General features: G+C 39.5%; 1 protein-coding gene across 1 annotated transcript in view; it reads right to left on the bottom strand.

The window, feature by feature from the left end:
* Positions 1 to 15,099, bottom strand: part of hs3st4 (heparan sulfate (glucosamine) 3-O-sulfotransferase 4) — a 94,772-nt gene extending 79,673 nt beyond the window's left edge. The window contains exon 1 of the mRNA XM_074656050.1: positions 13,596 to 15,099. Coding sequence (XP_074512151.1) covers positions 13,596 to 14,209 — 614 coding nt within the window. The 5' untranslated portion in view covers positions 14,210 to 15,099. The remainder of the gene's footprint in view (positions 1 to 13,595) is intronic.
* Positions 15,100 to 15,356: the final 257 nt, after the last annotated feature.

The following is a 15,356-nucleotide window of genomic DNA, read 5'->3' as shown; positions in this document are numbered from 1 at the left end:
GTTGATACCTTCTATAAAATCGGTGATGGTCCAGAAAATGGTATTTAACTGGAAAGTGCTTCTAGTGCAACCCTGTATTTTGCCGCTTAAATTGCATATTTAGGTACACAATGAGGAAATGTTTTTATGAATATTAATGGCAAAATGTTCATGCTGCACGTGTCTGCAAAACGTTGATGTATGTCATTTGTTTTCCCCCAATATCTATTCATTGCACTGAATTAAATTATGGGATGTGACGTGTTTATTTTTGCAATATTTAGCCAAAGCCATGATCATTCCCAAAACTTAAAGGTCCAATGTGTGGATTTTAGTCGCATATAACTGAATGGACTTGGCAGAAACAGAGTATAATATACATAAGTATGATTTAATTAGTGTATAATCCCGTGCAAATAAGAATTGTTGTGATTTTGTTACCTAAAAATGTACCCTGTATATCTACAGAAAGCAGGTCCCCTTCCATGAAGACTGCCATCTTGCACCGTCATGTTTCTACACTACATCACTAGCCACTAAATCTCACACACAGGTCCTTTTTAAAGGAATAGTTTTGGGACATTTGGGGAAATATTTTTATAAGCATTCTTGATGTGAGAGAAAATCAATACCACTCTCGTGTCTGTATGCTAAATCTGTAGCTGGAGCTAAATGCCAGTTAACCCTAGCTTAACAAAGCCAAGAAATAGTCTGGCACATGAGCTCCAGTAAAAGGTGATTTGTTGTGTCTACACCATAGACTGAATATAAGAAGTGGACGTAGTCACTGTGACGCCACCCATTTGTTTGTGGACTACGGTTTTGAAGCCTTGAGTTTGGCATTTTGGCCGTCGCCATCTTGGTTTTCTGGAACCAGAACTGACACGAGAGGGTGGAGCTAAGTACAACCGAATGCTGAAAAATACATTTTAGATGACCAAAACTGTTATAATTAACTTTCACAAACTGAAAACACACTGTGCTGTACATCATGCTGTATTGAAGAAGACTTGAAACTATCGATTGAGACCATAAACTCATGTTTACAATGTTTACTGAGGTAATAAATCAAGTGAGAAGTAGGCTCATTTTCTCATAGACTTCTATACAATCAGACTTCTTTTTGCAACCAGAGGAGTCGCCCCCTGCTGGCTATTAGAGAGAATGCAAGTTTAAGACACTTCAGCATTGGCTTCACTTTTCAGAACCAGAGGTTGCTGCCTGGTCTGCACTTGGATTAAAACATCAAGAGGCAGAATCCATTACCCTTGGACAGAGATGGGCTAGCTGTTTTTCTCCATTTCCAGTCTTTGTGCTAAGCTAAGCTAACCAGCTGCTGGCAGTAGCCACAGACCTGATCTTGTCATCTAACTTTCTGCAGGAAAGCAAATAAGCGTATTCCCTCAAATGTTGAAAAAGTCCTTTAATGCAAGCCTTAAGTGTACAAAATAGAATTCATATAAATGTTGGATGATAAAATGTGTTGGACATCCATAAGTCAAAGTCTGTACAGGAATGACAGAGACTGTGTGGGATTATGAGCAGTCAAACATGCTCCCACACAGACCTTCAGAAGCCAGGATAATGTTTATCACATCAAATCATAAAGGGATATTAATGCCCAGGTTTCCTATTTTCCATAGAATATGAAACCAGGATAAGCCATACAAGAGACTAGTGTGCAAGTAAAGATACTACCTGTCAGAATATAGGTTAAAGGCATGGCACTGACATTTCAAATAAAATATTCTGCAATTATCATAATTATTCTAAAATATTATAATGAAAATACATGCCTGGCCTCGGGCGCCAACATGTCCAGAAATGGCCCTGCACATAAACTATATATTGAACCGATTTCCACTGAATAAATAAACACATAGACATCATAAATACAGAGCATACCATCAATGATTCAAGTAACCTGATACAATCATGTATACACTTCTACATACAAGAGACTATTAACAATGTGACTAGAATTACATGGTGTAAATATGTAGATATGCAGTTCTACCTCAAGCTGGCACTCCAGCATTGCCCTTCACAATCAGCTGCATGTTGGATAATCACTGAGGAGTGCCTACAGTATTTACAATAAGAAGTCACATCTTTGCTCATGGAGAAGATGACTTCATCATATTGTTGACTGGACAGGAATAACATGGAAGTATAGTACACTGTAAAAAAATTGCTGTTAATTTACAGCAGGATTTCAACAGTGTTAACCTGTTATTGCTAAAAACAGTGCTTTACTGTTAATACAAAATAAAACCTGATAAATTACGCTCATAGGCCGTTTTTTAACTGAACTATAATGTATTCTTAAAAAAACATCACTTTACTGCTGATCAACTGTCTAAAGTATCATCAGTAACAGTTTCATGCAGTATTTTTTTTATTCTGGGACCTGATCTGCACATGTGAGGCTTGTACATTGTACATGATTGTAAAATCAGTGAATTATCTTTATTGTTCTTCACTCACATGTTGTTCTGGTTTGCATTCTGTGCTTGTAGCAGCTATAGACACACATTTTGGGAAAAGTGTCAACAAGTCTATTATAGCCTTTTTCCTAACAAGTGCCTTTAATTGTATTTAGTGTGACTATTCCTATGTCTGTAACCTGCTAAGTCTATTCATCTAGGCAAAAAATAATGTTTATTAAAATGTATGTAAAAAATAAATAGTGCATTAAAACAAATCAGTAAGATAATGTAAAAGAAAGGTGAAAAACAGCTATATAATGTATCTTTAAACAGTAAATGAACTGTAAAATACTGTGAAATTACAAAAAAAAACCCAGTTCAAACTGTATTTTTCATTAACAGTACAAAGCTGTAAATTTCAGCGAAAGTATAAAAATGTAAATTTTACAGTAACATAAAGGCAACCCTGCTGCCAGTTCTTTACTGTTATTTTACTGGGAAATTCTTAACAGTGTAGGCTTTACTGGTCAATACATCGGTTTGTATATGGCACAGAGTAATATTAAAAAAGGCTGTTCTATCAGGCTGTAGAATGTAATGAGTAATTTCCTTGTGCTATGCTGCATCTAAAGAGATCCTCAAAACAAGAAATAAACATGATTGCTCCTGTGGTAACTGGAACCTCGGAGCTCCACGATGCCTGGGAGTTTAATCAAATGGAAAGAGGGTGGACTATGACTGTACTGAAGCGGTCCACTCTCTTGACAGCGCAGGGGTATGCTGCTAATTAAAAAGTTTAATTCCACAACTGCAGCACTGGCATCAGAGCACTCAGAGGTGCGTCCTTGTGAGTCTTGGCGCCGTCTTATCAGGCGTAGGCAGATTCTGCCATGTTGGGAAGGCGCGGGACAGGGAGGCACTGCGGCAGCACACAGGCCCAGCTGGAAGGGATGGCATCCTGCCTACTCGGGGATCTGGCCCACCTTGCTCTTTTTCCCCATCTCCCCACTGAGTGGAGTCACGGGCTCCCAGTCAGGTGGCAAGAGTCAGGGGCTAAGCTGCCCACGGAGCAGCTGAGAGAGGGAAAGCAGGGCTAAACAAGGGATAAACGCTGGATTTAGACTTTCTGCTGCTGGGCTCGGCAGTGGATCCATGTCTCCATTACACACCTCCTGTCACCGGGTCCTTTTCGTACGACCGGAGGTTGCAGGTACACTAAAGCCTGCGCCGCGGCACACACTGTTCCCTGTTCCTTCAAAGTCCCACAGCAGCTGAATCAGACAGGATACACTGACACAGCCTCCATGAATAGACTGTAATATTAAAAAAAAAAAAAAAAGGAGATAGGTGAATTTTTGCACATTGCAAAGAAAGGATTCGTTCCTTTGATAAGGTGAGGAGTGAATGCACTCTATTGTATGACCTTGCTGGAGGTAAAAAGATTCCTGGATCTATTGATTAGAGCACATTACAACTCGCACAATGAGAAAAGTCCTTGGAAATGGCAAGGCTAATTCTGTTACATGCTTTTAAAAAGGCCACGGCTTACAAAGCATCAAGAAAAAGATGATTGAAAAAAAAAATCTGCAACAAAAAGTAAAATAGTTTCAGAGTATGCTGGGATAAAAACAATATCTACTGGGACTAATCACCACAGAGCTGGGAGCTACTACTGACTCGTTCCTCTGCACAGGGACGCATGCAGCCCTGAAAGGATAAGAACGGGCGCTCTAAAGATTTATAGGCACATCCCCTCAGCTTTTATTACAGAGGGGGTTAAAGTGTCATTTTAATAACACAGAGATATTAGAGCTTGCAAACCTCAGTAAAACTTTGGTTCTGTTTCACAGTTATCTGATTTATCTTATGTGTAAACGCTTTGCAGAGGAGACAAAAGGATACACAGTTATGCACATGCAGACCTTTTGCAGTGATTTTTCTCACATGTTGACCAGAGATATTTAAATTTCCAAGTGACTACCATAATCTTAATTATTCATTAGCAAAAATGCAAGTAATGCATGCAAATCAGGTTCTGGATTTTTGTGCAGTGCGATGAAAGTCATGAAACTACTTCAAACTAAAGTTGTTTAGATTACGACCTGCTGTTGCTCCGTCTTTTTCTCCTTAAAATATGCTCTTAATTTACTGCCGCCGAGTCCCGACTGTGGGGCTATGATTTTGATAAATGATGTATTCACCCCATAAACAGGTGCGCTTGGCAATAAATCCTTTTACACTGGGTCAAATCCATAGAGTGTGTGGTGAAACCAGGGCGTTACAGAAGGTGGCAGCTGTAGTGTGTTTGCGGCAGGCTGACAGAGCGATAAGTTATTCAGGATGGCTGTTTGTGTTCACTACAGAGAGGGACACATGTTCCTTCATACATGACTGTGCTGTTTTTTTTCTTTTGGCTGCTCTTACTGGCAGTTATTTGATGAAGTACAGTATATAAATCAATTTTATATCCTGTTAAGTCTTGCACTAGGACACTTTATGAGATGAGTATAATTTATGGCCTTTAGCCAATTATTGGGACAGGAAGTGAGTGTAAAACTATAAACAGACTTGTTCATATACACATATGAAATGGATGGACAACTCAGTTTTAGTGGGTTGTATTTGAACTCATTTTAGAGGATTTGAAAAGGCTTGTTAAAGGGTTTTTCTGTGTTATGTGGAGAAAATGTGAAGGGTGTGTATCTGGCCCTCTCAGACAATTTACAGAGGACATATCAGGAAAAACTCTCTTTTTCAGTGCTTGTTTGGGGGTTGGTAGGCAGCAACCCACAAACTGTGAAATAAGACAACCCAGTCAGTTTTTTGTGGGCTGCCTTGATCAGAAAACATGGGATTCAACAAGCCATTCAGATTTGGCTCCTCTTCCTATGTCACATGCAGCCTCATTAGAATACAGACGTAGGCAAAGTTGTTGGTAACGTTCCGTTAAAGAGAGAAAAACCCACAATGGTCACTGAAATAACTTGAAACTGACAAAAGTAATAATAAATAAAAATGTACTGAAAATTAACTAATGAAAATCAGATATTGTTTTTGAATTGTGGTTCAACAGAATCATTTTAAAAAACAAACTAATGAAACTGGCCTGGACAAAAATGATGGTACCCCTAGAAAAGATGTAAAATAATGTGACCATAGGGACATGTTAAACTAAGGTGTGTCCTGTAAATAGCATCACAGGTATCTTCAAACTTGTAATCAGTCAGTCTGCCTATTTAAAGGGTGAAAAGTAGTCACTGTGCTGTTTGGTATCATGGTGTTTACCACACTGAACATGGACCACAGAAAGCTAAGGAGAGAGTTGTCTCAGGAGATCAGAAAGAACATTATAGACCTTCATGTTAAAGGTAAAGGCTATAAGACCATCTCCAAGCAGCTTGATGTTCCTGTGACTACAGCTGCACATATTATTCAGAAGTTTAAGGTCCATGGGACTGTAGCCAACCTTCCTGGACGTGGCCGCAAGGGGAAAATTGATGACATAATGAAGAGACGGATAATACGAATGGTAACCAAAGAGCCCAGAACAACTTCCAAAGAGATTAGAGGTGAACTCCAAGGTCAAGGTACATCAGTGTCAGATCGCACCATCCGTCACTGTTTGAGCCAAAGTGGACTTAATGGAAGACGACCCAGGAGGACACCAAATCATAAAAAAGCGAGACTGGAATTTTCCAAAATGCATATTGACAAGCCACAAAGCTTCTGGGAGAATGTCCTTTGGACAGATGAGACAAAACTGGAGCTTTTTGGCAAGTCACATCAGCTCTATGTTCACAGACGAAGAGATGAAGCATCCAAAGAAAAGAACACTGTACCTAATGTGAAACATGGAGGAGGCTCGGTTATGTTATGGGGCTGCTTTGTTGCATCTGGCACAGGGTGTCTTGAATCTGTGCCGGGTGCAATGAAATCTCAAGACTATCGAGGCATTCTGGAGCGAAATGTGCTGCCCAGTGTCAGAAAGCTTGGTCTCAGTTGCAGGTCATGGGTCCTCAAACAGGATAATGACCCAAAACACAGCTAAAAACACCCAAGAATGGCTAAGAACAAAACATTGGACTATTCTGAAGTGGCCTTCTATGAGCCCTGATCTAAATCCTATTGAACATCTGTGGAAGGAGCTGAAACATGCAGTCTGGAGAAGGCACCATTCAAACCTGAGACAGCTGGAGCAGTTTGCTCACGAGGAGTGGGCCAACATACCTGTCAACAGGTGCAGAAGTCTCATTGAGAGTTATAGAAATCACTTGATTGCAGTGATTGCCTCAAAAGGTTGTGCAACAAAATATTAAGTTAATGGTACCATCATTTTTGTCTAGGCCAGTTTCATTAGTTTGTTTTTTTAAATGATTCTGCTGAACCATAATTCAAAAACAATATCTGATTTTCATTAGTTAATTTTCAGTGAATTTTTATTTATTATTACTTTTGTCAGTTTCAAGTTATTTCAGTGACCATTGTGGGTTTTTCTCTCTTTAACGGAACGTTACCAACAACTTTGCCTACGTCTGTATATCGCCCACAGATTGAGAACTTTACAAAGGTGCTCCATATTTTTCTTGCAAGCCAATCAGAGCATGGGCTTCTGGGTGTTTCATACAGCTATATTCAGACAGACAGTATGAGAAAAATAATGTGTTTTTTGAACATACAAGCATGTAAACATGTTCTAGTGGAAACCCAATATACAAGTATGAACCTGAAAATGAGCATGATATGTCCCCTTTAATATGTAATTTACTATATGGACCACCATGTGATAGAAAAATATAAATGGATTTCATTGAGATTCAACAGGATTCTATAGGGTCTTTTTTTTCCATCAGCGCCCCATTATTCTGTATTATGCTACCTTTTACATTAGTGACAAAGTCAATGGCACTAGTATATTTCACATGATTGTTGCAGGTTTTGCATAACACAGTTCTTTAGTTGAGATTTCAGCCAGTGTTGTATACACACACACACAAGCACAAGGACACTGCAGAGACAGAGTTACTTGAAATTTTAAGATCTATGTTTCACAGACATATCGATTTTTGATAAATTTCACACAGAATTTGTTTCAGATCTGTGGTTCTGTGTCGATGTAGCTGTGTCTCTGACTCTTGTATTGATTTCTTGATAGGTATCAGTTCACCTTTTGCACCTCTGGCTGATATAGATACGGATAAAGCCTAAAATACCAACGCATTCAGTATGGAATCCACTCTTCATTACCTTGAATCTTCGCTTTTTAACTCATAAATCACAGAGATGTTTGAGGACACATTCATGCCTCAACATTCAAAATTACTTAATTACATATTTATTACATAATTCCATTATTACGCAGCACATTTCTCAGCACAATTGCTCCACACCGGGCTCTTTGAGTGTGAAGAAAGCCTTTCTTACTGCTTGTGAAAAGACTGATGTAACTGCTCCCACTTCTCTGACTGTCCAGTTCACACCTCAATGCAGAGCAGAATTCCATTGAGCCTCAATAGATGAGAAACCTCATTCCTCCTGCTGAATGATTTGATCTGGTCACACATAATTTTCAACGGGAATTAATCTAAATCAGACAATCTGACTCTTTTCAATATTATTTTTTAACAATGTCTTAGAGTGATACTGCCACTGTTAACTCTACTACTCCCCTACTAAAGAGCTTAAAAGTATGTATTTTCCTATTTTGTACTGCAATAGTTTGAAAAATGTTAAAGGGGACATGTTATGGTTCACTTATCAGGTTCAAATTTGTTTTTGGGGTTTCTAGTAGAACATGTTTACATGCTTTAATGTTAAAAAAACACGTTATTTTTTCTCGTACTGTCTGTCTGAATATACCTGTATTCACCCTCTGTCTGAAACGCTCTGCTTCAGCGCCTGTCTCTTTAAGACCCCCTCCCGAAAAAGGCCTAGTCTGCTTTGATTGGCTTAAAAATAATGGCTCCGTCAACAAGACTCCATTGTTATTGATCATACCATGCTTTTCTACCTGTCCCAAATAATTATGGCTAACTTTTTCGGACAGCAATTCAACATTTTTATGATTATTTATTTGTTTTGTCCAGCTTCTTGCTCTGGCATATGCTCCTTTCAAACCCTAATTTGTCCCCACTAATGTAAACGCTATTTGTTGGCATTTTGCAAAAAGGCAGAAAATATCAAGCAGTCAACCTCACTAATTAGCCCTCATTAGTACGGCCCCCAACTAGCGTGAATTCCTGCTGAGAATGCCTCACCCACAGCAGGCATAAATCTTCATGTATGATCGATAATCAATGACATTCTTTAGCACAATTTATGTGGCACATTATCTTCCCTATCTGAATGCTGGCACAGCGCTGCAGTAACATTTGCTGTATTGGTCATCATGCATCAAACGTTTCCTCTTCCAGGATGGGCGTTTGCACCAGGTTGGGGCATGCTCAAGAGAACAGATAAGTTAAATCCTCGCGGTGGTGGCTCATCCTCTTTACTCAGAAATAGAAGCAACATTAGAAGCGCCAATTGGCTGATGAGAGTCCTCTGTGTATGGTAATGATGGCACTACATTGCTAATTGCTTGTTCAAGTAAGCCCAAAACACACTGGAGAAACTGTCCAAGAGCGATAAAAACAGGAAAGCAGCACCAATCACCAATCTGGGCCCGTCTACGGAGGCTCGTAGCAGACCCTCACTAAACTTGGAATCCTGATGTGAATATTAGATGTGTGCTGGATTTGTGCAGATAATTTTTTATGGACAGGGAAGTCTGGGTTTTTAGAGGAAGCTAAAACCTTCTTGGTGCATCATCCTTACAGTCATCACTGTAAGAAATACTGTACAGACTGAATTTAAACTTGAAATCAAATTCTACAAAACATACAAAAAGGTCTGAAAGCATTGTTTTCCTTCCGTATCCTCTTCAGGAATGGAGTAACTTTCAAAGTTTACTCTGATATGTATGATGGATTACTTACTCTGTATTTTATGATTAATAGTTTACTTTTGTTTATTTTGCTAAATCCCCTCAGCTGCTAATGGAGACAGTAATTGGCCAGTTTTCAGAACTGTGAAAAATACACTGTGCTATTTTTGAAGCACAATTGTACAAACTGTCATTTAAAAGTAGGTCTTTACTATATGTTAATTTCAAAAGTAATATACTGCACGATTGTGATTTAGTCTGCCATTTACTGTGCATCCTCTCACACAACTACAACAACAACACAGAGATTCTAACCTTTCAGAAAATGTTTCACTTGCACTTTTGTCAAAATCGAAGGTCAATTACCTTTTTTTATTTTATTTTTGAATAACTTGATGAAATGCAGTTATTATGATCACTCCTCTATAAATAACAAGCCTTTATACATTATAAACTGGAAAGCTGCTGCTTGTTATTACTTTGGTGAGAGCCTGGCGGTTTCTTAAAGGGGACATTTCATGCTCATTTCCAGGTTCGTACTTGTATTTTGGGTTTCTACCAGAACATGTTTACATGCTTTAATGTTCAAAAACACATTATTTTTCTCATACTGTCCGTCTGAATATACCTGTATTCACTGTCTGTCTTTAGCGCCTGTCTCTTTAAGACCCCGTTCCGAAAAAGCCGGTCTGCTCTGATTGGCTTGAGAGAATAATACGGTGCACCTTTGTAAATGTAGTTCTCAAGCTGTGAGCGATATTTTCTAATGAGCATGCATGTGACATAGAAAGAGGAGCCAAGTCTTAATGGCTTGTTGAATCACATGTTTTCTGATCTAATCAGCCCACAAAAAACTGACTGGATTGTCTTATTTCACAGTTTGTGGGTTGGTAGACACTCCAGATACCCAAATGTATGAGCACAAGCACTGAAAAAGTGAGTTTTTCATGATATCCCCCATTATCTCCCATCACAGCGGCTGTGGAATAAGAGGGGGCGTGCATTGCTGCCTACATAAAAGAGCTCATATTTCCTTTTTTTTCCCTTCGACTGTCACTGATGTTTGACCATGTCAGACATTTGCCGGGATAATCACAACATCCTTGGATGATTCTTTGCCTAACCTATAGAAAAGTACCAACAAAAAACATTTACTATGCTATTTCCTGGACAGAGAGTTGGCAACTAAGTGTTCAAGATTCATCATCGGCATAAACACATGCTTACAGTCTGGTTCGACTACTACCCATGACCTCCAGTGAACTACCATACAGTACTTTAAGTGGCAAAGGCTCCACGCAAGCCTGAGTGAATCCAGACTGTACATTTTCACTTCTTGTCTTCAAGGTTCTTTTAATTCACAGCACAAAACTCAATGGAACTTTCCTTCCTCCTGCTTTCTTTCCTCCAGAGCATTACACGAAGTAACAGCAAAGTAATCAGTTCTTTCTAAAGATCACCAAACCTGAATATGTGGAAAGGACAAATATCCACAGTCAACACGAGCTTCCAAACACAATAACACAAAGACATCATTGGATTGTTGAGAAGCGACTGATCGAGCATTTTGAGCACATGTAAGCGCTTACAAGATGCCTTTGGGTTACATTCCCCATAGTCTATCATATCCATCAAAATGTGGAGCAGGTGTTACTGCGACAGGCCCAAATTTATGAATCACATTTTATGAGATTACTGGTCTCATTCAACTACACCAATGTCAAATGGTTGCAAACATCTGTAACTGATCATAATTTCACTTCCATTAAGTCCACATTAGCCGGAGCATCACAGACAGAGAAGAGAGATGCAGTATAATGCATCATTTAGAAGCAAACAAACAAACGTGGGCTGAATGAATTTTAACATCAGTGTCTGGTATCTGAAAAAAGTGGCTCAGCTCGTGATTATTTTTAACCATTTAACCATCAACTTTGACAACAGGAAATGTGTTTCTTTCCCCCCCTGAACGCATCACTCTGAGGTGGACAGTCTTAACAGGACAATGGCAGATATAAAAATGAAGGTGTTTGTTTGGCTCAGGGGCCCTAAAACACAAGAGCACACTTATTATTATTCATGTAAGCATGTCATCCTCCTGTCTAATGAGCCTTTCACCGTGAGTGTAATGAAACAGCTTGCATTAACACAGGCAAAATGAGCAGCCGAGAGCTCCCATGTCTATGCAGCAAGATGAAAGCAGATGCTCCGCAACCCAAACACCAGCGTAACAGACCTACGGAGGAACAGAGGGGACTTTGAGTCAGCGTCATTCTCATCAGCTCATTGACTCCATTAGAAAAATCCTGAGTTCCCCTTGGTCAAACATCATCATGTGAAAACAACGCCCAACTGAGCCATGACCAACTGACCATGAATGAACCCCTCAGATTGATTTTCTTGTTTTTTTTTCTCTCCCATAAACACAGCAATGATAAACAGATTCCTCTCTGGCTAATAAAACCTGCAGTCAAAGTGAATGTCAACCATCACACACACATGAAAGGGGGTGTGAGCACATCCATGCTGATTTTGAGCAACCATCTGCAAAGCAAAGACAAAGGAGGTTTTCAGGAATTACAGCACTTATTACATGTTATTATAAGCAATTTGGTCTGGTAATTGATGGGTATTGATGTTCTGTTGAGAAGAAGCAGAAATGACTGGCTGACTTGTGAGATCAAAACAGATTAAACACCAGGGAAAAAATAGACTTTACTGGTTGTCCTTTAAATATGTCCATCTACAATGTATGTGATATGCAATCTGTGAGCATGACTGTGTGTGTTTGTGTGTGTGTGTGTGTGTGTGTGTTTGTGTGTGTGTGTGTGTAAGAGGAAACTAGAGATGAGCAATTAACTGAATAGTACAATTTCTCAATAATGTCATCTAGAAATGACCAACATTATATTATTTTTTTAATTTGAACATCATATGATGATACTCTCTCACAGTGGGTTTCATTTTTTACCAGTGGGCACAGGAACCAGCCTGAAGAGCACACAGTGGTTCTGTTCAGGAATAATCATGTAACATGTAAAACAAAATGTGATTTTGGTTTAGAGACTAAACAAAATAGAATCAGACGTTTAAAAAAAAAAAACAGTGACATTCCTTCTGTGTGTGTTTGAGTGCCACTGTGTGTGTGTGTGTGTGTGTGTGTGTGTGTGTGTGTGTGTGTGTGTTAAAGGTCTAAACTTCAACTGACTTGATATATGGTAAATATGCATGTTCAGTATATTCAGTTCAGTATATAATAATGCACACCTATGTTTCAGAAACAAGGTGGAAACTAAATTACGCAATCTTATGGTCTCAGACTCCCAACACACAACAATTATAGAACTTCATTCAGATAGTGACAGTCTCTTAAAGGACCATCACACAGTTTTATCCGTTTCTACAAACCATATGTGCATTACTAACCACTTTACAAAACTGTTGTTCAAGTTTTTTTAAACATTTCCAGGCAGCCATCATTCATGCCACTATATGCTAAATAATAATAAAATAATTAAAAAAATTAACTTGCAGGACTTGCTGGAGTAAAATAACCCATCACACATAATCTAATCCACAGAGAACAAAAGTTTATATTTATTAGAATAAAAAAAAAAAAGCTAATGAAATGTGGCTGAAAGTACAGAGAGTGAAAAAGTTTGCTTTACCATGTATAGGCAGAAATCACTGTGATTGATTACTAATCAAGTCTCTTGCTAATTGATTTGCTTATACCTCCAAGAAAATAATGAAGACCTGTGATTATGTGGTAAGTAATAAAAAAAACACATACAGGGCATTCTTTGGATGGAAAATGCTAAAAATAAATAAAAAAAAGCTAATGAAATGTGGCTGAAAATACCGAGAGTGAAAAGTTTGCTTTACCATGTATAGGCAGAAATCACTGTGATTGATTGATTGATTGATTACTAATCAGTCTTTTGCTAATTGATTTTTTTTACCTCCAAGAAAATAATGAAGACCTGTGATTATATGGAAAATGCTAAAAAAAAAAAAAAAAAAGCTAATGAAATGTGGCTCAAAGTACCGAGAGTGAAAAAGTTTGCTTTACCATGTATAGGCAGAAATCACTGTTATTGATTGCTAATCAGTCTCTTGCTAATTGATTTTCTTACCTCCAAGAAAATAATGAACACCTGTGATTATGTGGAAAGTAATAAAAAACACATACATTCTTTGGAAAAATGCTCAACAGCAGCTTTTAAAGTGCATGACTTGTAATAAAAACACACTGCTGAACTCACCGGTACCAATCGAGCCCCTTCTCGTAGTTCCTGTCAAAGAAGTGTGGCTCATTCCCTACGGCTCTGACGTCCGGGTGCACCCTGAGAGCCTCCAGCAGAGCTCTGGTCCCCCCTTTCTTCACCCCGATGATGATGGCTTGGGGAAGTTTCTTCTCTCCATAATCCATGGTGCAGTTCACCCTGAGGTCGCTGTCCGTGGTGCTGAATTCCTGGCGCTCCCTCTCCACCAGCGCGTCGGTGCGATACGACGACGACTTCGTTGGAGACGCCTGCGTCCTAATCCACTCCACCGTCCTTTGTTGTTGCTCGGCCTCGGCATGGTGATCCTTCACGCTGCTGGAAACCTCCGTGGTCCTCTCCTCCTCCTCGGTGAATTGGGTAAAGCCCTGGGAAGCGGAGTAAACTTTCTCCCTCAATGTCACAAAAGTTGTCTCCTCCGTCACCAGCCTCGCCTGGTACGCGTAATTCTCTTGCAAAACTGGGAACTGCAGCGAGTTGTAGCAGCTCATCAAGCTGTAGAACAAGTAGGTGACAGAGAGGGAGAGGGTGAACATGAATAAGATTTTCCTTGGCACTTTAGAGGTGAAAAGCGAAGTGCTGGACCAAAATGCCATCTCTGATAGCAGTGATCCTCTCAAAGAAGTGGCCAGACATGTTTCCACACGGAGTCTTGCATGGACACAAAAATCAACAGCAATAATCAGTCACTATCAGCCGCAAAAAAAGCGTGGAGCTGGACCAAACCAACCCTAATCCAACCAAAATCGCATATTTATAAGGATAGGAAATGAGATCGTTAAAATTCCGGAAGAATATCCACCTTTTTTTCTCTCTCTCTCTTGAGTATCGATTTCTTATTCCAAAGGCTGACAGACAATGTCACAATTTATTGGACTGAACTTGCAGATTTGAGAGGCTGGAGGTCTGGCGTCCTTCCAAATGAGCAGCCTGGCTTGAACTGGACAGAATAATATGATGATGATGGACCGGATCCTGGCATTTTAGAACAAAAGAGGAGAGAGAAAAGGACCAAAATGTGTTTAAAGTAGGCTTCTTCTTCTTCTTCTCATCAGCCGGAGTCCAGTCCAGTCTGCGATACAAGAGTGGATTCACATCCATCCAGGCAACCTCACATCCATCGCATCTTTCCTCCAACACAAGAGGCGAATCCTCTCTCTCTATTCTCTCACTTTGCGCAGCAGAAAGTCCGCAGCCTGTGCGCACAAAAAGCGTCCAGTCTTCCTCTCTGACTACCGTCCTTGCGCTCTTCTCACATTGGTAGCATCCAACGATGTGCACATCGGCTGAGTGAGCTCATCTAAACTGAAGCACCGTAGAGAGCCACACACAGCACCACACAACTAGTGTGTGTACACCCACTTTTTCTTTCCTCTATCCGTGCACAAGTAGGGCTATAATAAACGTCAGATTTCCTCTTCTGGAATATAGTTGGCGTGGACAATCTGCTTCTACCTCATTCATGTGGCTGCATGCTGCTTGCAGAGATTTACAGGAGCTGGAATATGAGCTTATTTTACACTGTGCAGTTGTTTCATAAAGTTCACTATTTTAAAGTCCATCTCAGGGAAGATTATTTTTTGATAGAGATTAGATTTTTACAGAAAGCTCATGTCTGCACCCTGCTGGTTTTCTGTGGAGCAATGCATAAGTTAATTTACAAAAAGTTTATTCTAATAAATAAAAAAAGAGGTTTATGTATGATGAGTAACAGTGTGTTTTAAATTAAAATGATGAGTCATG

The sequence above is a fragment of the Sebastes fasciatus genome, chromosome 13 (assembly GCF_043250625.1).
Source record: "Sebastes fasciatus isolate fSebFas1 chromosome 13, fSebFas1.pri, whole genome shotgun sequence".
In the NCBI taxonomy this organism is placed as follows: Eukaryota; Metazoa; Chordata; class Actinopteri; order Perciformes; family Sebastidae; genus Sebastes; species Sebastes fasciatus.
The sequence above is the reverse complement of the archived record's forward strand: the minus strand, read 5'-3'. Positions and strand labels throughout refer to the sequence as shown.